Consider the following 25,105-nt stretch of genomic DNA (forward strand, 5'->3'; position numbering starts at 1 on the left):
CACACACACACACACACACACATATATATACATACATACATACATACATACATACACATACATACACACACACACACACACACACACACACACACACACATTTATATATACAAATCTCACTCAAAGTCAGTTATGAGTTAAGGAATAATCAGGGGAAATATCCAAGAAGGAATTAGGAGAAAACCTAAGATTTATTGGGGTGGGTTAATTTCAGCAGAGACCTATGAGAACTGAAACAATTTTGAAACAAGTCCCTTCCCCGGTGTACCTTGGAGCAGCTTCTCTGTGGCGTGGACTACAAAAAGATAGTAGACTCACTATCTTCTTGTGGTTAGTAAGTCTACTGCTCAGAGCAAAGGTCTTTCCACACTCCATGCATTTATATAGTTTCTGTCCATTCTAGGCCTTTTTACTTGCAGAGAACAGAGGCCAAATCTTGTTTAGCGCAAGATTTGAGACCAGTAGTGCAAGATCTCAGGCTACTGATCTCGCACTACAGGATATTAGGCCTGGGGATTTTTTTGGTAACTGAGAACTGCACAAGATCCAAGGCAAAATTATTTGGAAACGAAGAGCCCTTCCCTTCCTTTGCAAAGCATTTTGCTCTGGATAACATGCAGACCTTGGTTAGCAGAGAACAGAAGCCTAAAGTACTGTAGTACAAGATTACGTGAGAACAATAGCACGAGATCTCGTTTATTTCTCACAACTTTAGGCCTCTGTTTTCTGCAAATGGACCAAAGCAGGCAAAGGAATCGACGGCTGGCCACATTGCTGCACGGTAAGACCCAGCAGGGTGGGATGGGGGAAATAGGAAACACAGCTTGTGTCTTGCGATTGTTGCAAACTCCAGTCTTAAGTGGAAGAAGATGGGACACAGGCAGGGAAGCCACAATCAGGGAAATGATTTTTATGCATTTGTTTTTTTTATTTCTTGAATTCAATACATACAGGTGCCCTATTCTAATTATTCAGCCTGACATTGAAGGAGGGAAGCAGAAAGGGCAGAGACCCCTCCAGCCTCTTCTGATAAACACTGCGGGTGACCCGTCTCTTGTGCGCGCAGAAAAGCTCTGAATGGAAAAAAAAAAATCCAAAATGGAGGAAAAGCTGAGCTGGCTCATAGTTCATTCAGTCTTTTAATCTTTCTCAGGTCGGTAAAAGGAGGACCCAGATTGCTGGGGACAATATGCTGACTTTGTAAGATGCTGAGTTGGACTATGGACTGCCAAGCAGCATTTGAAAAACTGAAAAAAAAAAAACTCTTTTCAGCTGAACCTGTATTAAAACACCCAGACCCAGGAGAAACCATTTGCAATCCAGGCTGATGCCAGTGATGTGGCAGTCGGTGCTATTTTATCCAAAAGAGCAAAGAAGACAAATTAGACCATGTCCACACACCACTAGGAAGTTAACTGAAACTGAACAGAGATGGGCAATATGGGAAAAGGAGACTTTTGCAGTTAGGTGAGCACGGAGTCATAGAATCAAATTCACATGAAATATTAGTACCATTTTATAAAGCCTTAGCAAAGACCACACTTGGAATACTTCATCCAGTTTTAGACATTACACTACAAAAGCCAGTGGCTGTTCCTTCAGCACCATGGAGAGAGATTGCCATGGATTTCATTGTTTAAAGTTTTTTAATTTTTTATAAATGCATCAAATCAATGCGCGAATAGTGTGGCACCCGGGTGTCATACATTCTAATGCAACTAAAACTAATATGGTTAATCATAATTGTTACATTCAGTCAACTTATGTTGAACTTATTTCTAATAATACACATTTATATCAGGTTGCAATCTATCATTGTTCAATTGTTCCACATTTTCTCTTATTATTACTTCCATTTTATTATATAAAATTGTATACACTCATATTCCCTTTTCTCTTATTTCTATCACTTATTCTAGCTTTTAATCATGTCACCCTTTACTAAAAGACTTTTCCTTTCTTTCCTTTCTAACTTCTAATCATGTCACCTAGCTAAAAAAGAAGCGATAAACAGAGGAGAGAGAGAGAAAGAGAGAGAGAAAAGGAGAAGCAAATCATAACAGCAACAAAAAAGAATTCATCCATCCACCATCTCTTGCCCACTCTAATACTTCTACTTGCTATGCTTTAAGAGAAAGAGAGGAAAAGGCAAAAGCAATCAAAACAATTTTTAAAAAATCATCTATGCATCATCTCTTGCCCACTTCAATACTTTAATTGCTGTGCTTTTTTTTAAACTTGTCTTCCAAATTCCTCTCTTAAATCTTTACCTCTATCTATGTCTGCTTCTTAGATGTTCAATCTGGATATTCCTCCCAATACAATACAATACAATAGCACAGTTGGAAGGGACCTTGGAGGTCTTCTAGTCCAACCCCCTGCCTAGGCAGGAAACCCTATACCATTTCAGACAAATGGCTATCCAACATCTTCTTAAAAACTTTCCAGTGTTGGGGGATTCACAACTTCTGGAGGCAAGCTGTTCCACTGATTAATTGTTCTGTCAGGAAATTTCTCCTCAGTTCTAAGTTGCTTCTCTCCTTGATTAGTTTCCATCCATTGCTTCTTGTTCTATCCTCAGGTGCTTTGGAGAATAGCTTGACTCCCTCTTCTTTGTGGCAACCCCTGAGATATTGGAACACTGCTATCCTGTCTCCCCTAGTCCTTCTTTTCATTAAACTAGACATACCCAGTTCCTGCAACCATTCTTCATATGCTTTAGCCTCCGGTCCCCTAATCATATTTGTTGCTCTTCTCTGCACTCTTTCTAGGGTCTCCACATCTTTTCTACATTGTGGTGACCAAAACTGGATGCCGTATTCCAAATGTGACCTTACCAAGACATTATAAAGTGGTATTAACACTTCACATGATCTTGATTCTATCCCTCTGTTGATGCAGCCTAGGACTGTGTTGGCTTTTTTGGCAGCTGGTACACACTGCTGGCTCATATATAAATAGTTATCCACTAGGACTCCAAGATCCTTTTCATAGGTACTACTGTTGAGCAAGGTACCACCTACTGTATACTGTACCTGTGCATTTCGTTTTTGTTGCTAAAATGTAGAACCTTACTCTTTTCACCATTGAATTTCATTTTATTAGATAGTGCCCAATGTTCAAGTTTGTCAAGATCCTTCTGTATCTTTAGCCTATCTTCTGGAGTGTTGGCCTATCCTGCCAGCTTGGTGTCATCTGCAAATTTGATGAGTTCCCCATTTATTCCCTCATCCAAATCATTGATGAAGATGTTGAAGAGTACTGGGCCCAAAACAGAGCCTTGGGGTACTCCACTGCATACTTCCCTCCATGTAGATGCAGTTCGATTGAGGACTACACATTGAGTGCGGTTGGTCAGCCACTTACAAATCCATCTGGTGATGATGCTGTCTAACCCACATTCTTCTACTTTATCTAGTAGTAGGTTATGGTCTACCTCATCAAATGCCTTACTGAAGTCCAAGTAATTGGACTATATCAACGGCATTCCTCTGGTCCACTAATTTTGTCACATTATCAAAGAATGTAATAAGATTAGTCTGGCATGATCTGTTTTTGACAAATCCATGTTGACTTTTGGCTATTACTTTGTTTGCTTCTAGGTGTTCGCAAATTCGTTGCTTGATTATTTTTTCCAGGGTCTTTTCTGGTATTGAGGTCAGGCTGATAGGTCTGTAGTTTCCTGGATCTGTTTTTTTCCCTTTTTTGAAGATGGGAACCACATCAGCTCTTTTCCAGTCCTCTGGTAGTTGCCCGATGCTCCAGAATCTCTGAAAGATATAGTTCAGTGGTTCTGAGATCTCATCTGTCAGTTCCTTCAGAACCCTGGGTGTAATCCATCCAGTCCTGGTGATTTGAACTCGTCTAGGGTAGACAGGTGCTCACTTACCATTTTCTTCCCTATTTCAATTTGTGTTCCTAATCTGATTTTTGTGGTGCTGTTCTTGATAGGTTGGACTGTTTTATCCCTTTCTGTAAAGACAGATGCAAAACATGAGTTAAAGTAGTTCTGCTTTCTCCCTGTTGCTTGTCACCTTCTTGCCACTTTCTCCCAGCAATGGACCAATTGTTTCCTTAACCTTTTTCTTGTTTTTAACATGTTGGAAGAAGCTTTTTTTTTTGTTATTTTTTACTTTTGTGGCAAGCCTTTCTTCATTGTGAGCCTTAGCTTTCCTCACTTCATCTTTACAGGCTCGGACTATTTGCTGGTATTTTGCCTTAGTTATCTCCCCCCCTTTCCACTTTTTATACTTATCTTTTTTGTCTTTCAATTTGGCAGAGAGTTCTTTATGCAGCCATGCTGGTTTCTTTTGGGAGCTGTTATTTTTCTTCTTCATTGGTATTGTGCTAGACTGGGCTTTTGTAATCTCATTTTTCAAAATGTCCCAAGCTTCTTGAGTTGTTTTCCCCTTGAGGATTCTCATCCATAGAATTTTTCCCAAGCTCTAAGTTTGTTGAAATTAGCTCTCTTAAAAGTCCAAGACTCTTCACTTTGTTCTACTACTTGTGTTTGCATAATGTTGAATTCCAATATTGCATGGTTACTTGCCCCCGGGGTTCCTGTGGCTCCAACACCTTCTATCATTTTCTCTCTGTTAGTGAGAATTAAGTCCAATATGGCTGATCCCCTTGTTCCCTTCTCTACTTTTTGGGAAACAAAATTGTCTGCTAGGTTTGTTAGGAACCTGTTGGATCTTCCACTTGGTGCAGAGTTTGTTCCCAGTTCAGGGTAGTTAAAGTCCCCCACTACTAGTGTGGTGTGCTTCCTACATAGCTTAGTTAGCTGACTAGCAAAAGGTTCATCTACTTCCTCTGCTTGTTTGGGTGGCCTGTAGTATAGACCTATGGCAATGTCATTTCCCCCCACCCCAAACCTTTAATATTGACCCAAATGCATTCAAAATAGTTCTCATCATTGTTGTGCTCTATTTCTGTAGAGAGGTAATTATTTCTTATATATAGTGCAACTCCACCTCCTCTTTTATTTGGTCTATTTCTTTTAAATAATTTAAATCTTTCTAGTTGTATGTTCCATTTGTCGGTTTCATCCCACCAAGTTATACCCAGATTTGTAATTTTTCCTTTCATCAGTAGTTGGCACTCTCCACTTAAATTTCAGTTTACTAGTCAATCGTTATTTTGGTTATAAAACAGTTGTAGAAGCAGAATAAATTTTGTATATAATTTCATCATTGTAAAATGTCTTCCCAGTACCATGTCTTCCCAATTTAGGAGCCCAATTTTCTGCAGGTTTCAAAATCTATTATTTTACTCTTCTGTGTCTTTCATTTCTGGTTAAGCATTTTCTCAGAGTGCCTCAGAATTCCTAAACACCACTTACACACATAGTTCTCGGCAAATAAATTGTTTCTTGGGGTTAGATTAAAAGCAAAAGGAAAATCCTCTCCCCCAGTTCCAGCACAATTCACCTGCTTCGCTCCAGCATGTCTTAGAAGTTCTTCTGCTGTCCCAGATTTGTGGCAGCCATCTTGCCTTCTTCATTGAGAGGGAAAAGCAACTCTGGGCCAGACAGGAGAGCTGTGTCTCTCCTTGGCCTCTCAGGGTGTCCTTCCTTGCTTCACCACCCCTTCAGGGCGGCTTTGGATCCCTCCAGAGCCCACAAACAGGAAGAACTCAGCAGAAATAACAGAAAACTCTGTTATTAAATATTATGGATGTTTAGCTAGAATAGGATATAAGGATTTAATGTTAATGGAGGATTTTATAAATAAGTAAATGAAATGCCAGTATGTGGTTATGTATTAACTTCAGTAAAAGATTTGATAAAGTAGACCATAACCTATAATTAGATAAAGTAGAAAAATATGGGTTAGACCTCATCACCACCAGATGGATTCGTAACTGGCTGACCAACCAATCAAATGTAATTCTCAATAGAACTGCATCTACATGGAGGGAAGTATAAACAAACATCCAGTCCCATTACACCAGTGTGAACATGTTACACATTGTGCCGGCCCTGCAAGTCCATTGTACTACTTAGTTGTGATGTTATTTTGCATTCAGGAGTCTGACAGCTCACGGATAAAAACTGATCTTTGGCCTGTTTGTGCATCTGGCTATGCTTCTATATCTCCTTCCCAATGGTAGGAGGGTAAAGAAGTGCTGACCAGGGTGTGAGTCACCCCTGAGGACTTTCCTCACTCTTCAAAGGCAGCGAGCCTAGCGATCTCACCTAGTGGTGTCAAAGAGCAGCCCACGATGTTTTGTGCTGTGCTCACCACCCTCTGTAATGTTTTTCTATTCGCAGCTGTCAAACCATCATGTCATACCATGATGCAATAAGTGATCCAGTCGCAGATGGAAGAGGGAAAATCCAAAATCGCCTGCTAATTGATCGGCACAATAATTTACCACTAACCCCAGTACCCCATTGGGCCTGCACCTTTGCTAGGATTCACAGCCTTCAATACAGCTCTCACTTGGTGTTCGTAGAGAGTGAGTGGTTGAGAATAAGAAGGCTGGTGGGCAGAAGCAACGGGATCTGGTCTTTTCACCTCGGAGCAGGTGAAGGTGTTCAACTCTTCCACCAAGGAGGAGTACCCCAAAGGTCAGTTTTTGGCCCGGTGCTCTTCAACATCTTCATCAATGATTTGGACGAGGGCATAGATGGGGAACTCAGAGTGGTGTGGTGGCCTATAGGTGGATCTCTCATCTCGCAATCAGGAGGCTGTGAGTTCGATCCTAGGTAGAGGCTGATATTTCTCTCTGGGCAAAATGAAAATATATATCTCTTGAACAAAACTCTGCATTGGTGATAGGAAGGGCGTCCAGCCAGTAAACATTCAGTTCCTAAAGCTGTGGCATGCAGAGGCTCTCTCTGGGCAAGCGTTGTCAACACCTGATCTTATGGGTTCCGGCATGCACATGCACACTAGCCAGCTGGTCTTTGCATGGGTGTGGGCGCCAGAAAGCGGAAGGCCAGGTGGCTGGCAGATGCATGCACACCAGGCAGCTGCTCTTCCATTTTCCAGCATACATACACATGCAAAGATCAGCTGACAGGCTTGCACAGGTGCACTGGGCAGCTGCTCTTCCGGTTTCCGACGCTCCTGCGGGTGAAGTCCAACTAGCTGGTGTGCATGTGGGTACTGGAACACAAAAGAGCAGTTGCTCTTCTGGTTTCCAGCACATATAGGCACATTCTGGTTCCAGCACTTGGTGCCAAAAAGGTTTGCTAACACTCTCCTATGACCATTTCTGAAAAGTGACTATCCAGTCTCTTAAAAGCATCCAGTGATGAAGCACCCACAATGTCTGAAGGCAAACTGTTCCACTGGTTGATGGTCCTCACTGTAAGGGAGATTCTTGTTAATTCCAGGCTGCTTAGTTCATCTGCATTGCTTCTTGTCCTGTCCGCTGATGCTTTGAAAAATAAATTGACCCCCTTCTACTTTGTGGAAACCTCTCAAGTACTGGAATACTGCTATTATGTCACTCCTACTCCCATCTTTTTCTCTAGACTAGCCAAACCAAAATCCTCCAACAATTCTTTGTATGTTTTCGTCTTTAGATCTTTGATCCTCTTAGCTGCTCTTCTTTACACTTTTTCCAAAGCCTAAACATCTTTTTTTGTAATGTAACGTCCAAAACTGGAGCCAGTATTCCAAGTGTGGTCTTGCTAAGGCTTTATAAAATGGTACTAATATTTCATGTGAATTTGATTCTATGCTTCTGTTTATACAACCAAACATTGTATTAGGTTTTTTGGCTGCCGCCGCACACAGATAACTAATGTTCAAGTGATCATCCATTCAGACTCCCAAGGTCCCTCTAAGTGTTACTATTTTTGAGCCAGGTTTCATGTAGTCTGTTTTTCTGCCCAGGTGTAAAGTCTTACTTTTCTACACATTAAATTTCACTTTGTTGGATTCATCCTTGTTTCATATGGATCAGAAAGGCACAATATCAGTAAACATAAAAATCTATAGACATGGTGGGTCAGAAGTTAGAATGCAGCAGTACAAGCAAATTACCAACAGCTCATGATTGATTCAGCCTATAATGAGGACCCAGATTTCTTGGGACAATATGCTGACTTTGTAAACTGTTCAAATACTGCTATAAAGCTTTGTGGAGTGGTAGATAAGTCTGAAGTGGAATTGCTATTGCTAGATACTTTCTCCCGAGTGTGGATCCTTTTATGAGAAGTAAGATTACTATTCTGAGCAAAGGTCTTTCCACATTCCATGCATTTATATGGCTTCTCTCCTGTGTGGATTCTGTTATGAATAGTAAGATTACTATTCTGAGCAAAGCTCTTTCCACACTCCATGCATTTAAATGGTTTCTCTTCTGAGTGGATCTTTTTATGGGAAGCAAGATAACGGCTTTGAGCAAAGGTCTTTCCACACTCCGTGCATTTAAATGGCTTCTCCCTTGTGTGGATCATCGTATGGGAAATAAGATTAGATCTTCGAGCAAAAGTCTTTCCACACTCCATGCATTTATATGGCTTCTCCCCTGTGTGGATCACATGATGGGAAATAAGACTACTTTTTTGAGTAAAGGTTTCTCTACACTCCATACATTTATACGGTTTCTCCCCTGTGTGTATCGTCTTATGGGAAATAAGATGACAATGTTTAGCAAAGGTCTTTCCACAATCCATGCATTTAAATGGCTTTTCCCCTGTGTGGATCTTTTTGTGGATAGTAAGTCTATTGCTCAGAGCAAAGGTCTTTCCACACTCCATGCATTTATATGGTTTCTCTCCAGTGTGGATCCTTTTGTGGCTTCTAAGTACACTGCTATGTGTAAAGGTTTTCCCACACTCCATGCATTTATATGGTTTCTCTCCTGTGTGGTTCTTTTTGTGGATAGTAAGTTCATTGCTACGAGTAAAGGTTTTCCCACACTGCATGCATTTATATGGTTTCTCTCCCATGTGTCTCTTTTTGTGGATAGTAAGTTCATAGATACGAGTAAAGGCTTTACCACATTGCATGCATTTAAATGGTTTCTCCCCTGTGTGGATCATTTTATGGGAAATAAGATGACCACGTTGAGCAAAGGTCTTTCCACACTCCATGCATTTAAATGGTTTTTCCCCTGTGTGGATCATTTTGTGGTACCTAAGTCCATTGCTATGAGTAAAAGTTTTCCCACACTCTGTGCATTTATATGGTTTTTCTCCTGTGTGGATCATTTTGTGGCTTCTAAGTCCATTGCTACGAGTAAAGGTTTTCCCACACTCCATGCATTTATATGGTTTCTCTCCAGTGTGGATCCTTTTGTGGCTTCTAAGTACACTGCTCAGAGCAAAGGTCTTTCCACATTCCATGCATTTAAATGGCTTTTCCCCTGTATGGATCCTTTTGTGGGTTCTAAGTATACTGCTCAGAGGAAAGGTTGTTCCACACTTCTTGTATTTAAATGGCTCCTCCCCAGTGTGAGTACTTTCATGGGAAGTAAGTTGCTTGCCTGCTCGAAAATGTTTTCTAGATTCCAAACATTTATATGAGTCCTTTTTCGTGCGATTCGGTTTTTGAGATGTAAGGAAGTTATTTCCAAGAGGATGAATGAATGTCCCATTGTAATTTTTTCCATTGTGTCTTGTAGCATCTTCTCCTTTGTTTTGGGTTAAATAGTGTTCGCTTACATGTAATTTATCTTTGATTAGCTTCACACTTTTCCCAATACATTTTTTCCTTATTTTCTCTTCTTGGGTAAGAAAGTCTTGCATCGGAGCATCAGTATAAGCTGATCTTTCATGATTCCTATTATTTGATTGGTTTTTCTCATGGCTTTCTAATTCAATTCGAATTCCAAATGTCTCTGTTCCATCTTTAGCATTGATCATTTGGAACAGTTCACAGGAATCTTGATTCTCCTCCCCATTATTACCTTCAAAGCAAAAGAGAAATGAAAACGATAACGAAGTTAGAGAAAAAGATCAAACTGTAGAAAGTAAAAAAAAAAAATCTTTTGAATTTTTCCGAAATGCTATTATGTTTATTTTGCATGTGGTGTAACATAGACGTGGTGATTTTTATATTCATGATTCATGAAATCTTTGAAAATATCTAGAAAATATATGTCAGCCCTGGAAACCATCTTTTTCTTTGGAGCTTCAGGGCTGCCACATTTAATGGGAGAGGGGGGTTACAAGCAGTCGGTGGAGAATTAGCTGTAACATCATTCCTTTTTCTGGGAGTCAAGGACACTCGGCTGTAACTTGATGAGAGTGACTCCAGATCACTCTCCAGGGGTTGTCTCCAGTGGGCATGGTGAAATGATTGGGCCATGTGATGGACCTCTGGATGCAGGGATGGATCTTTGACTTTCTTTTTGGTGGGGACAAACCTGGAACTTTCAGATTCGGGTTTCCCCAAGATGTGCCGATATGACATCTCTACTAAAATGGAACTTTGAGGAATTGCTAGCCTCGGAGTCTTCCTTCGTTGGGGATGTTACTTGGAATGCTATTAACCCAAATCTCCTTTAAAAACTTTAACCAGCTCCCCGAATGCCGGGCTGCTGTCCAGGGTCCTGAGCCCCGAGAGCTGACCCGTCACTCGGGCGGTATGAATACTCAGGGAAGATGGAACAGATGGATTCTGGCTCAGCCTACCTTCACCTTCCCAGATAAGAGTGTGATGATGGCGTCTTTCCACTCCGCCTGGGATGATGTACGATCCTGCCCCCTCCCCCCAGCTGCTCAAATACACCACAGTGTTAGCTCCTGCTGCAGCAACTGGAGCTGTCGGGCTTGGCAAAACCAGCCACACCCTCTCGTCAGCCAGTCTTCATGCTGCCACCAGCCGAACTGATTCCCCTTTGCTGGGTTTTCAACCCCGGCCGGGGGTAGATGCAGTGCTAGTGGTTGCCGGCCGCAACCCCTGCAGTTCCGCCACCGGCTCCACCAACCGCACCCACTGCCCCACTGCCGCCGAGGTTCATGGCAACTTTTGACGGAACCCCGGGGAAGTTGGCATGTTTCCTCAATTGGATCTGGGTGTCAAACCTGAATTTGGTTAGATTGTGGGTTTGGTTGTATCCAGGTTATTCATATGAATTGACACATTTGGGAGCTGAAAGGGGGAAGAGCTGGGTGGAGCTTCAGCCAAACAACAGAACTGGCCAATGAGCCAGCCATGTTCCAACAGCTGGCTGGTCAGAGGAAGTTGCCAAGCAACCAGTACTCATCCTAGTTGGACATATTGTTTTGAAAAATTGAGAAAATCCTATTTATAGTGACCTGGAAAGCCCAGGAATTTTCAGTACTGGCTTTCCGCTAGTTAGTGCCAAAATGGTGTATCTAAATAAATTTGTTCTTTGAGGAAACGGAATGCCTCGGAGTTCATTTTATGACGGATGCATTATTTGAAACCTGACACTGGGCTTACATCGACCCATTATGGAGACCAGTACCAAACTGCCCACGACCTGATCTCAGCCACTGGTGATGGGATGAACAAAGGGGAAGATGCAGAATGGACAGCCCAGCTACACAGTGAGGGTGCCGCCGATGCTGATGAGTTCATCCAATTGCTCTGGGGCAGATTTGATGACACAGACCGTCGGCAGGAGACTGAGGCACAAATCAAGACTATGAAGCAGGCAGGCTGCTCCCCTAAAGAGTTTGACTGGGAGTTCTGGAGAATAGCTGGGCAACTTAGGCACTGGCCTGAATCACTCCTCGTTCACTATTTTAAGGAAGCCACAGATACAGAACTTAGAAAGGCGTGTGACATCAGGGGGGTACCAGACTGACTGCACGATTGGTATACCATAGTTGTAACAATGGATCAAGAAATCAACCCCCATCTGAAGCCCACTCAGGAGAGATTGGCCAGGGGAGTCCTAGGACACTGAGCCCTGGCAAAGGTAGCCCAGCCGGCACCTTCCAAGCTGGCAAGAATGGTAAGGTGCTTCAGATATGGCCAACTGGGACACCAGGCATCTGAGTGCCTAGCTCCCACCCTTGTTCTTCAGCCCCGGCTACCCTCAGCAACATGGGGAAGGCGGTTCCTCCTCCTGCAGACGAAGGCGAGAAACCTCCAGCCAGAGACCCTCCTCCCGGGACCGCCAGCAGAAGCAGCGCTGAAGACAACGCAATGGTAAGTGAAGCCATTCGCCCCTTCGCTGTCAAAATCAGACTAGTAGTGCCAGAAACCAGTTGCACCAGGTGTCTGATTAGTCTCCCGATCATCAAGCAGCTAGGAACAAAGACGAGGCCCCTAGTTCACCCCATATGCTTCGAGCATGTAGATGGGACTCTGCTAGCCACCAAACTCGTTAGACTGGAAATGGGACGTAACCTAGAGCTCAGCTGATTTGTAGTAGCCCCCACGATAACTAAATTGGTCATATTGGGACATGCTTGCTAGACAAGTGGGGCCCAACCATCACATGGGAAGACGGCTACCAGAAAATAAAGATAGGCATCAGCCCCTTACCACCAAACAGCTGCCAATGGGCGAAAAGCCCCAGGTCCCCAGAGAGTACCAGGACCTGGCCAACGTGTTTAGTGACGAAGACTGCAATGTCCTCCCTGCTCATCGCCCAACTGACTGCGTGATCGAGTTCGAGCCAGGAGCTAAACTTCCAGAGCCAAAGATGTATTCCATGACCCCAAGGGAAATGGCCAAACTGAGGAAATACCTTGATGCCAATCTAGCCAGGAGTTTCATTCAACCTGCAAATGCCAAAATAGCAGGCCCTGTGCTAATTAAAGAGAAGATGGGGGGGATGAGGATTTGGGGGATTTTCACGGAATTAATGCAATGTGCGTGAAGAACACCTATCCCAGTGATGGCAAACCTTTTTTGGTTGCTATGTCAAAAGCGGGGGGAGCACAGGGGGATTGTGTGCCGGCGTGCCATACCCAAAATGCTATGCACACAATGCCCCCCCCCCTGCTTTTTACTTGTCTCAGAATTGGTTTGTTTCATGGAAGGCCCTCCAGTGAATCTTACAGCAGCTGAAGTAGAGTTCCCTTACTCTAGTCCCCAGATACAGGGAAGGGTCTCAAGGAAGCTGGCAAGGGTGGACTGGAGGTGGGACTGGGCACAAACCAGGCTCCCAAAGCCCCAGATGGAATCCCTAGGGAGTGCAAAAGAGCAACTGAGGGAGGATTTTGACCGGACCACCCTTGCTGATGAGGGGCCATCATGCCACCCAAAAGAGAGGGGAGGGACATCTGATCCTATTGAGGGGAAGAGATGCAGACGGGAGCGCAGCCCCCCTCCCCCTCCTGATAGAAGGAGAAGGGGCCCAAAATGGCAACCAATGTCTCTCCCACGCAGCAGGCAGGCTGCCAAGAACAGGCAACCCCCTCCCTCTCTCCAAACTAGGGGTGAAGAAGACAGCCAGCCATATCAGGCAGAAGCATACAGAGGCCAACAGGAGGTTGGAAGAGTAGGGCTGAATGACCCGCCCCAATTCAGGGGAAAGTTTGATGGGGACTCAGACCAGCTAGCTCTATAACTCAATTCAGCTGATATCCACCTAGAATGCTATGGGCACCTCTACCCATCCCCCAGGGCCATGGTAAATGCCATCACAGAGGGACTAGTGGGAGAAGCAAGGTAATGGTTAGCAGCCCTCCACAAGAGAGCCCCCCAACTGCAAGAAATAGATGACTTCCTGCAACTGCTAGAGGCCAGATTTCAGGAGGTGGAGGAGGATCCATATGCAGAAGAGGAACTCAGCAACTTAAAGCAGAGGGGCCGCCCCATCAAAGAGCACATCCATGAATTTAGGAGGGTCATAGGAAGGTTACCCCCTTTACCAGAGCAGCTGCTGGTGCATTTTTTCAGAACAAGCCTGGACAAGCAAATTGTCCAGGTAACCGCATACCGCGACATCCCAAATCGACTCTCTAAGTGGTTCCGAGTAGCAACAAAAGTTGGCAGCGGGCTGTATGTCAACATGAGAAAGCAACCGGACATAAAAGAGAGAGGTCAACCTGACTAAAACCATCCAGCCGACGGTGAACCACAGCACCACAGCAGGCCCTGAGACCAGCCCTCCCTCGAAGTCTGCTGAAATGCTACCAATGTGGGGGGATGGGCCACATGGCAGCTGCATGCCCAACCCCAGCCCCAAAACCAAGGCACCCACCGCCTAGGGCACGACCAGAACGAGGCCCCAAACGGACCACCAACACGTCCGGGAAAACCCTCCAGGCTGCAGAGGCCCCTTCTCCCTCAGGTGAAAGTGGTGGAACCCCAAGGTAACAACAACCAGTCACCCGAATCATATGACAGCGAGGACGAGGGAGAAAATGACCCAATGGTGAGTGAACCAATTCACCCTTTCCTTTTTCCAATATGCCTCACAGCCCCAAAAACAGGAAACAAGGGGGATTTTCAAGCCCTAATAGGCTGCACAAGATGCTTGATCAACCTAACCACAGTCCTGAAACTGGGGATCAGAGCAAAAACACTGGCCCACCCGATCTGGTTCAAGTAAGTTGATGGGATCCTAATGGGAGGAGCCTATGCCACCCACCTGACTGAACCAGTGAGGCTAGAGCTAGCGGATCGCTGGGAAGTAATTTGATTCATAATACCCCCAAAATGACTGACGCAGTCATACTGGGACTTTCCTGGCTAGACAAGTGGGGACCGACCATCTGGTGGAAGGGGGGTACCTGCAGACTTAGGATATCAAGGGGCTCCCAACCCCTCCCACGCCAGCTAGCAGAAACACCACCCACACAGGAACCCCCACCCAAAAGAGCCCACAAGAACAACTGGCAACCACATCCAACAAAACCCCCGAGGCTGAACTGATTCCGATGGAATATCAGGACCTCGCAGAAGTATTCAGCAAGGCCGAGTGCGATGTTCTGCCTCCTCACCGTGAGAGAGACTGTGCCATCGAAATCATTCATGGGGCAAAACTACCCAAGCACAAACGTACACCATGATGCCTCGGAAATGCAAGAGATGCGCAAATACATAGACAAAAACCTAGCAAGGGGGTTCATTGAGCCAGCCAAGCCATGGATCGCTGCACCAGTCCTCTTCAAGAGAAAAAAGATGGAACTATGAGATTGTGTGTGGACTTTCGAGGGATAAATGGGGTGTGCATACACAACCTATACCATCTCCCCCTCATGAAGGACATGCTATCTCATCTGGCCAAGGGAAGTTTTCACCAAACTAGACCTCAGAGAAGCATACTACCAAGTACGTATCAGAGAGGGAGATGAGTGGAAAACACCATTTAACTGCCCCCAAGGGAGCTTTCAATTCAAAGTGATGCCTTTCGGACAGCAGGGGGCCCCAGCGGTATTAATGCAGTTAATAAACGAGGTGCTGAATGGGCACCTCTACAAGGGGGTCCTCGTCTACGTGGATGACATCATTATCTACACGGAGACCATGGACAACCACGTACCCCGGTCTGCCAAGTATTGGAAAAACGTCTGGCAGCCAACCTGTACGTCAAGGTATCAAAATGCGAATTCCACCGTGCACAGTTAGACTACCTGGGTTACTGAGTATCAAATGTGGGAATAGAGATGGACCCAGCCAAAGTACAAGCCGTCTTAGGCTGGCAACTCCCTCGCATCCACAGACAGCTACAAAGCTTCCTAGGGTTCGCAAACTTCTACAGGCAATTCATCCCCTCCTTTGCGAAAATTGCCAAACCCTTAACAGACTTCCTGAAGACAGGGAGCCCAGGAACAAAAGCTCATCTGGGACAACCCCTACAGTGGGGCCTAACCTAACCAAGAGGCGTTCGAAACACTAAAAGAAATGTTTGCAAAGGAGCCGGTGTTGAAGCACCCTGACCCCGAGCAACCCTTCGTGATCCAGGCAGACGCCAGCAACATGGCAGTGGGAGCAGTGCTACTCCAAAGAAACAACCAAGGAAATTTACAACCCTTCACGTACACCTCCCGCAAGCTCACAGACACAGAGAGACAATGGGCCACGTGGGAAAAGAAGGCTTTCGCAGTGAGATGGGCACTGCTGACCTGGAGACACCTGTTGGAAGGAGGCCAGAAACCGTTCGAAGTCTGGACTGACCACAAAAATCTGGAGGCCCTTAGGACCCCACGGAAACTATCACCCAAACAAGTCCGATGGGCTCAATACTTCAACCATTTTAATTTGGTGTTAAAGCACATTCCAGGGGGGGGGGGGAACTTTCTAGCTGACGCCCTCTGCCGCATGCCTCAGTACAAATGCGAACAGGAGCATGTGGTGGATGCCATCATTCCCTCTGCTCAAACAGCTGCCCAAGTGACCACCAAGCGGCAACGCCGTGACCGGCAAAACCAACCCGCAAGCGACCTAACCACGAGGCTAAAAACTGAACTGCTAGCAGACCCCTGGTTCCAAAACAACCAATACATCTTGACAAAAAGATGTGCATGCAAGGGGATGAAACTCTACATCCCAGAATCCCTACGCACCCTAATTCTCCAGAAGAGCCATGACGCCAAACGGCAGGCCACTTTGGGTTCCTAATACTTAGCCCGAAGGCAATTCTGGTGGCCTTGCATAAAGAACGATGTGGATAGTTATGTGAAAAGTTGCACCATCTGCGCCACAATGAAGAGACAATCGGGAAAATCCCCCGGACTGCTGCAAAGAGTAGCAGAGTCAACGAGGCCATGGGAGGAGATCGCAGTGGACTTTATAGTAAAGTTGCCGAAAAGTGGGGGAAACACAGTGATTTGGACTGTAATAGACCTGTTCTCCAAACAGGCACACTTCATACCCTGCAGCGGACTACCCTCGGCTCACAAGCTGGCTAAACTGTTCGTGAAGCATATCTACCGACTGCAAGGAGTACCTCGAAGAATTATTTCAGAAAGAGGGGTCCAGTTCACGGCTAAGTTCTGGAGGGAGTTCCAGCAGTCCATTGGGTCATCTCAGGATGTGAGTTCAGCTTTTCATCCAAGCACCAAAGGGGCAGCAGAGAGACTAAACGCCATGGTAGAGCAGTACCTGAGGTGCTGAACTATCAGCAGTCCAATTAGGCAGACCTTTTATCTTTTGCTGAGGTCGCGTACAATAATGCTGTTCACAGTAGCATAGGACTCACGCCATTCAAAATAGTGAGCGGTATGGACTTCGTCCCAATGCCTGAGTATCCAAGGGATCCCCCCTCCTCAGTCAGCTTCACTGATTGGATGTCGATGCTGAAAGCAACCTGGGAAAATGTCAAAAAAGCACTGGCTAAAGCGGCACAAACTGATAAGAAAGAGGTAAACACTGGGCTCCGCAATGGCCATTCCGGGTGACAGAGGTTTACCTCTCCACCAAATATTTGAGATTAAAACTGCCTAGCAAGAAATTGGGGCCAAAGACCATTCCCCATAGTAAAGATCATCAACCCAGTCACAGTGCAATTGAAACTGCCTCGATTGCTGGGGAAGGTACACCCAGCGTTTCATAGTAGCCTCTTAAAACGTGTGATCGGATGCACTCTGAGACCACTACCCCGGGAGCCCCCGGGCTCTGAGGTCATAGGGGGCCAAACCCATTATGAAGTTCAACGAGTCTTTGATTCGAGGTGGCACAGGATACAACTCCAATACTTAATCAAGTGGAAGCGCTTCCCATTATCAGAGGTACCTTGGGTAAAAAGTAGGAATATCCAGGATGATCACCTTATAGCAGCAATGGCGAACCTTTTTTGGCTCGTGTGCCAGAAGTGGGGGGAGCGCAGGGGGGTCGTGTGCAGGCGTGCCGCACCCATAATGCAATGCGCGACCCCCCAGTGCGCATGCACGTACAATGCGCGACACCCCCATTTTTACATGCTTTTTTCGCCCTCCCTAGGCTCCAGAGGCTTTATAGGAGCCTGAGGAGGGCGAAAAGAGCCTCCCCCGCCCCCCCGGAGGCCCTCCGGAGGCTTCAGGGACCATCCGGAGGCTTCCCTGAAGCCTTCGGAGCGCTCAAAAGGAACCTCCGAGCAAACCGGAAGTGACTTCCGGGTTGCTCGGAGGGTCGTTTTAAGCGCTCCGAAGGCGTCAGGGAAGCCTCTGGACGGTCCCTGAAGCCTTCGGAACGCTTAAAATCACCCTCCGAGCAAACCGGAAGTGACTTCCGGTTTGCTCGGAGGTTGGTTTTAAGCGTTCCGAAGGCTTCAGGGAAGCCTCCGGATGGTCTATGAAGCCTCCGGAGGCCCTCTGGGAGGGCGGGGGAGGCTCTTTTCACCCTCTGGAGCCTGGGGAGGGCGAAAAATGGCTTTTAAAAAGGTGAACTCAGCTGGCAAGCGCGCGCATGTGCGCTGGCCAGCTGACAGGGCAGCGCCTCGCGTGCCCTGACAAATGGCTCCGCGTGCCACCTGTGGCACGCGTGCCATAGGTTCGCAATCACTGCCTTATAGCAAAATTCCATGCAGAAAATCCAGGCAAGCCTGGTGGAGAAATGCATCCCTAAGTTAAACCTCTGTACTCAAATTGCTTTGTTTTACACAGGTCGCTTTCGGGAAGTGAGGGAAGCCGGATGTCAACTTGTAAAGTGTTGCCATGACTACTATCAACTGGCATATAAAAGGGAGGAAAATCTCATGCATATTTTTGGCTAGAGTCAGGTCTCATATTCTTGTAGCTGCGCGTGTCCATAACCTGCTGTAGCATCTTGTTGGTGAATGTGAGTTGAATGTGAATGTGAGTTATGACCAAGGCAGAGGGGAGGGGTAAAGTTCAAACGCCATTAAGTGTAAATCAGTTTTGGCTCCGCAGGAGTACACGCCAGAATGTTGATCCTAATAAATGAATGGATTGCTTTTGAACTTTGTCTCGAGGCTCGTAAATTGATTAGGTCATCTTCTGGGAACTTCACAACTATCATATCACACCTAGTCCTTCTTTTCATTAAACTAGACATACCCAGTTCCCCCAACCATTCTTTATATGTTTTAGCCTCCAGTCCCCTAATCATTTTGGTTGCTCTTCTCTATACTCTTTCCAGAGTCTTAACATCTTTTTTACATTGTGGCAACCAGAACTGGGTGTAGTATTCCATGTGTGGCCTTACCAAGGCATTATAATATGGCATTAACACTTCTGGGCCTAAAACAGAGCCTTGGGCTACCCCATTGCATACTTCCCTCCATGTAGATGCAGTTCCATTGAGGACTACATGTTGAGTGCGGTTGATCAGCCAGTTACGAATCCATCTGGTGGTGATCCGGGCAAAAGCCTTTGAAAATGAAAGCCTTTCCTCCCGGGTCTTGTGCAGGCCTTGGTTAGAAGAGAACAGAGGCCGAACGTACCATAGTGCAAGATAACACGAGACCAGTAATGCAAGAGTTCACGCCACTGATCTCACCTGACCTTTTACTACTTTAGCCTTATGTTTTCTGCAAATTCACCAAAGCAGGTAAAAGAACCGATGGCTCTCTGCATCGTCACAGGGTAAGTCTTCACAAGGTTGGGTGGGGGAATAGGTAGGGCGAACGTTGCAGTGCCTCTACTGTCATTAGTAAACTGTGGATGGCCATCGTGCTGTAACATTTGTAATTTCGGGACTGGGTCTAAGTGAACTGTTCTGACCCCCCTCCGTCCGGCAATGAACGCTGACACAGGCTTGGCTGTTTGCCACTTTTAAATCACAAAGATTACAACTCTGTTGGCTGCAAGCCCAGGCAAGAAGTACATTCCAGAATACTTGGCAGCAACCCAAATCAAACAGACCAGACCAGACAGAAGATCCTCAATACTGTTAAGAGCGGTTGATTCCTGCAAAACCTTCCTCACCAAAGTCCCCATCTTATATACGCTCTTGAGAGGGGCCATGCCCCAACCACCTGAGCTTCATTATCTTTTATGAGCTTGTTTCCTTCATTTCTCTGCCCTTCTCTGACAAACTCCCTCTGATCTTCCCCACTGCTCCATGCCGCAGGCGCCTCCTGGTGGCCAACCAGCCTCTCTGGGCCCTGTTCTGCGTCTGAACCCTGCCCAGGGTCCTCCACCTTCTCCATAGCCGACTCCCAGGGTTTGTCGCTATCTGAGTCGCTCAGCAGCTGCAAAGGATCCTGCTGGGTCACAACAGTGAACTATCATAACTCAGGGATTACCTATACCCTAGGATGCTCTGAGTCGAACTTCATGAGGCCTTTGCTCTTCAATCGTATTAGGAGAAAGCTCTTCCATGGCCTGAGGTAAAAGTTCTGTTCTCACAAAATTTGGGGAGGTTTCAGAGGACAAATGATAACACATTCTTGTCACATGACCTCCAGAGGATACTTAAAAACACATCCCCTTTTTCTCAGCCTCCACAGATAAGTTTAAAGAGAAATGGAAGAATACAGATAAGAAATGGGCCAAAAGCATCTAAGCAGAGACATTGACTCTTTCCTTCCTTGGAGTACCAAAAGGCCAGATACTTTCCTTTTCCTTTTCAGGAGACGATATCTGATTAGTGATTTTTAAATAAAAAGTAGCTATAATCTTTCTTCTTGAACTCTCTGATTTGGGATAAGAAAACTCTTACCGACAGAGATCACATTCCTATGGTTTTCAAGCATGACTTCCAAATAGAGCGCTTTCTGATCAGGATCCAGCTGAGACCATTCTTCCTCAGAGAAATACACAGTCACCTCCTCGAAGGACACAACACTCTCCTGAACAAAGGAAAAAGAACAGAACAGGAGGATTCGCAAGATCTGTTGAACTTCATCAATGATTTGGACAAGGGGATAGAAGGGGAATTCATCAAATTTGCAGACAAGACCAAATTGACAGGAATACCAACACTCCAGAAGATAAACTGGAGATATGGAAGGATCAACAGATTTGGCCCATTCCAACAAAATTAAAAACAACCTTGAGAAATGTTACGATCAACATTTAGGAAGGAAAAACCAAATGCTTGCGCGTAGAATAGATGAGTGATGACTAACCTTTTTGTTGGCAAGTGGCCAAAGCGGGAACGCATTACCCCAAAATGCAACTCCTCCCTCCCACACCCCATATGGCTTCCACGTTGGTGAAGGCCAAAAATAGTAGTTAAGGAGAATTAACACATATATATGTATCCAAGTGGTTTAAATTTACTAGAGGTAATCAGCCAATATAGCAGACAGAGGAATAAGATAAGAGGGTTAGGAATGGTGAAATGCAAATGAAATATAATAGAAGGGGAAACAATATAAGGTGAGCGATATCGATTAACAATTGCTATTAGAAAGAACAGGAAGCTCCTGTTCGTATTGTATTGTGTAAATGTGGTATACGTCTAAGTTTTGTGTGTCTGTATTTTACATGTTTGTAAATAATTTTTTTAAAAAAATAATAAATAAAAATAGTAATGTGGCAATGTGAGCATTTATTTAGTTTCCATTAGCACTGCACAATTCCAAGTCAAAGAATGACAAAACGAATGGGTCTCTAGCAGTTCTTGCCACTGCGATGTGTTTATTCCTAATTCTTGAAGGATTTTTAAAAAATTCTTTCTTGTAAATGCAAAATTGATGAACAAGGTAACCAGAGGAAGCTGTGCTGGTTGAATCTGCTATTCTGCTGTCCATGTTGTGGAAGAACACAAAAATAATCCAGGCCAAACAAGAGAGGAAAATAGAAGGAGAGGGTATTCTGCACACCCAGTTCACTTTCTGAAGGGAGAATACAAATCTAATAACTTTTTCCTTTCTTACTTGGTTTGGATGTTCAACTGCTCTTTGATCTCCGTCAGAAAAACCAGAAAACTTCATTCTTTTTTTCTCTGTAAAGAATAAATGATTTCAAAATGCATAATTAACAAAAGAGGAGGTATTCCATAGAAGAGAAGAGAGAGCTAAAGTAAGACAGATGGGTAATTTGAGGATCTTCCATTACCTCCTGAGGTGTCCAGACTTTGATCTACCCAAGGGATCCTCCTGAAAAATTGCTTCTGAGGGGGATTTGATGGATCCCTCTTACCCTCAGGATCTCTGATCTCCACAGTGCAGCACTTCCAATAGGAGGAAGGAAAAAAGAAGAGGAATTAATGTACTTCACACGAAATAAAATCACATGAAATGGAAAGTGGATTCCTATATTCGGAACACGACCTCAAAGCCCCTAATATCCATCCGTGAGGTTGAGTGAGAAAACAATGAACAATCTCCTACAAGAATTGGTGGGACATCATCACATATTATGAATGTCAGAGAAGTTTGGGAAGGAGGGGTGAAGTATTCAAACTCATCCTTTATTCCCTTTTGAGCTCCCTAAAATCTCTCACCTGCAACTGGACCTTCTGCTCCTCCGACTGGCTCAGGAGGAAGCCTTCCGCCAGGGCCACCGCCTGGGAGCTGCTCTCTGCTCCACACTCCCGCACCCAGCTCTCCATCTCTGGGGGCAGGATAGCCAGGAGCTGCTCCAGAACCACCAGGTCCAGCATCTGGGCTTTGGTGTGCTTTTCTGGTCTCAGCCATCGCCTGCAAAAGTCATGTAGTCGGTTGCAAAGTCCTCGGGGACCTTCAGCCTCCTGGTATTGGATGAAATTCTGCGGCTGAACTTCGGAAGGGCGGATGGTTTCCTCCTCCAGGATCTTCTGCCCAGTCCTTGTCCAGAGCTTCCCCCCCTTCCCAGGCTGAGCAGCTGAAGGGCCTTTTCCGCTTCCCTCCTTGGCCAAAGGTTGTGTCTCCATCCTTTCTCTCTCCTGCAGAGCAACTCCAGGTGGGTCCAAGGACTCTGGTGGGTCTCCAGATGCCTTTTCCTTCACAGGGGAATTTCTGGGGCTTCAGGACGGATCCCTGCAAGTTATTCCGCTCTTTGTTTTCCTCCCCAAGAGAAACTTTTGCCTTGCAAAGATTTCAGGTTTCTGCATCTGAGATGGAAGGAAAAAGAAAAGCCAAGAATTGGAAAGTGGAATTCAGCCACTGAAGAACCTTCACCCAACCAACCCCAAGCGGCTCATCTCAGCGCAGGGCCGGGAAGGAGGCAGCTGGAGAGGCCGCCCCGCTTCTCTCCCCCTCCGGAGACAGGATCGGGCCCTCGGGGAGCCCGGTGCGAATCCTGCCTCCTCCTCGCCCGGCTTCTCTCCTCTCCTTCTGGGCCCCTGCAAGGCCGACCCTCCGCTGCCCCCACTCGGGCTCCTCCCCGCATCCCCTCCGCCTTCCACGCTTCCCCCTGCAGAGAGAGGGCGGCTGAGGAGCATGGGACCCGGGGTTTAAGCCCGAGGAAGGCCGGGCGCGGGTCTCTCCCTCCTCCGCCTCCTTTTGCCCGGGAAGAGCCCCCAACTCACCCGGGTCACGTCTGGATCTCCCCCCACCAGACTCTCCACCTCTTACGGAGCTCCAGGGGTTAAGGAGAGCGAGTGCGGCGTCCTAGAGCGGTATGCGTTTGTGGCGTCCCTCCTCTGGAAAGCCCTCCAGTGGGCCAATGGGGAAGCACGGGGATTTCTCTTGTCTTGGCAGAGGGCGCCCCCTGGTGGCTTTGGCGCAAACTGGCAGGAGTGTAGAAAGGGCGGGAAAGAGGAGCGCGTCTGAGGGGAAGGGAGAGGGCGGGGATGATGGGCTTCGGAGTAGGAGGAAAGCCCCCCCCCTGGCAATGTCTCCCTCTCAGAAAAAGGCTCCAACGTCTCCAGAGGCGGCACTTTCTCCATCTTCCTCTCCTTCCCGTCCAGGAACTGTTTGTGGAGAATGGAAGAACTATTTCTCTCTGGAGGATTTGAACTCGCCTCCCTCAAGAACAGCTGCCTTGAAGGCTGGGCAGATTGCAGAAGGCCTCAGAAGGGTCCAAATCCTGTCAGAGACGGTGATGTGAAATAAGACTACTTTTTTTTTACTGAAGGTCTTTCCACACCAATGTTCCCTCTAATTTTTTTTTCAGTGCGAGCAGAAAAGTATAGTGTTTGAGCGGCACATTTTCATGCCTGAGCAGCATCTGAATTTTTTTCACAGGTGTCATCTAAGACAACAACGAAATCAGTATTATTTGAAACTCAAAAGTTATGTTTATTCAAGGTACCCGCTTAATTAAAAGTGTTATATAGTATCACTTTAACAACGCTCCTGCTTAGCAACCAAAATGTTGGGTCAGAAACTCTGGCATTTGAAGCATGCAAGTCTTAAAGCTGTCAAGTTACAAGATCCTTGCACCCCGAACCCTTTAGAAAAAACCCCCCAGGGGTGTTCAAACTTGACAGCTTTAAGACTTGTGGACTTCAACTCCCAGAATTCCTCCTCCAGTCATGTTGCACCGACATCATCTGCATGGATCTGCTCCATCATTGGTTTCTTCATCGTGGGCAGGGCTGTCGCTGAAGATGCCAACAAGCCCCCACCGCCACCAGAATAATTGCTGCCAACTCCTCCTCTTTCTCCTCCTCCTCCAACAGCACCGCCACCAGAATAGGTGGATCTCTCATCTCGCAATCAAGAGACTGTGAGTTCGATCCTAGGTAGAGGCTGATATTTCTCTCTGGGCACAATGAGAATATATCTGCTGAACAAAACTCTGCATTGGTGATAGGAAGGGCGTCCAGCCAGTAAACAATCAGCTCCTACAACTGTGGCATGCAGAGCCTCTCTCTGGGCATGCACCGTCAACAGCTGATCTTATGGGTTCCGGCATGCACATGCACACTAGCCAGCTGGTCTTTGCATGGGTATGGCCGCCAGAAAGCGGAAGGCCAGGTGGCTGGCAGATGCATGCACACCAGGCAGCTGCTCTTCCACTTTCCGGCATGCATACACATGCAAAGATCAGCTGGCCGGCTTACACATGTGCACTGGGCAGCTGCTCTTCCGGTTTCCAACGCTCCTGCGTGTGAATTCCAGATAGCCAGAGTGCATGTGGGCATTGGAACACAGACGAGCAGTTGCCCCTTCTGGTTTCCAGCACATATACGTGCATTCTGGTTTCAGCACTTGGTGCCAAAAAGGTTTGCTAACACTCTCCTATGACCGTTTCAGAAAAGTGACTATCCAGTCTCTTAAAAACATCCAGTGATGAAGCACCCACAATGTCTGAAGGCAAACTGTTCCACTGGTTGATTGTCCTCACTGTAAGGAAGATTCTTGTTAATTCCAGGTTGCTTAGTTCATCTGCATTGCTTCTTGTCCTGTCCTCTGATGCTTTGAAAAATAAATTGACCTCCTTCTACTTTGTGGAAGCCTCTCAAGTACTGGAATACTGCTATTATGTCACTTCTACTCCCATCTTTTTCTCTAGACTAGC

The 25,105-nt window shown here is 46.0% G+C and overlaps 2 protein-coding genes across 2 annotated transcripts in view; both read right to left on the minus strand.

The window, feature by feature from the left end:
- The window catches only part of LOC309384786 (uncharacterized protein), a 51,807-nt gene extending 29,060 nt beyond the window's left edge, over nt 1-22,747 (minus strand). Inside the window, exon 1 of the mRNA XM_081938566.1 lies at nt 22,164-22,747. Within this exon, the coding sequence (XP_081794692.1) occupies nt 22,164-22,571 (408 nt within the window). The 5' untranslated portion in view covers nt 22,572-22,747. The remainder of the gene's footprint in view (nt 1-22,163) is intronic.
- Nucleotides 399-21,867, minus strand: LOC309384837 (putative postmeiotic segregation increased 2-like protein 3). Its single transcript, XM_081938651.1, has 4 exons — nt 21,776-21,867; nt 21,595-21,662; nt 20,433-20,562; nt 399-1,073 (listed from the first exon to the last, which is right to left on the minus strand). Exons 2-4 carry the CDS (start codon nt 21,649-21,651, stop codon nt 964-966), a joined length of 297 nt encoding a protein of 98 aa, XP_081794777.1. The 5' UTR covers nt 21,652-21,662; nt 21,776-21,867; the 3' UTR covers nt 399-963.
- Nucleotides 22,748-25,105: the final 2,358 nt, after the last annotated feature.

The sequence above is a fragment of the Natrix helvetica genome (genome assembly GCF_964273705.1).
Source record: "Natrix helvetica genome assembly, chromosome: 1".
NCBI classification, from domain to species: Eukaryota; Metazoa; Chordata; class Lepidosauria; order Squamata; family Natricidae; genus Natrix; species Natrix helvetica.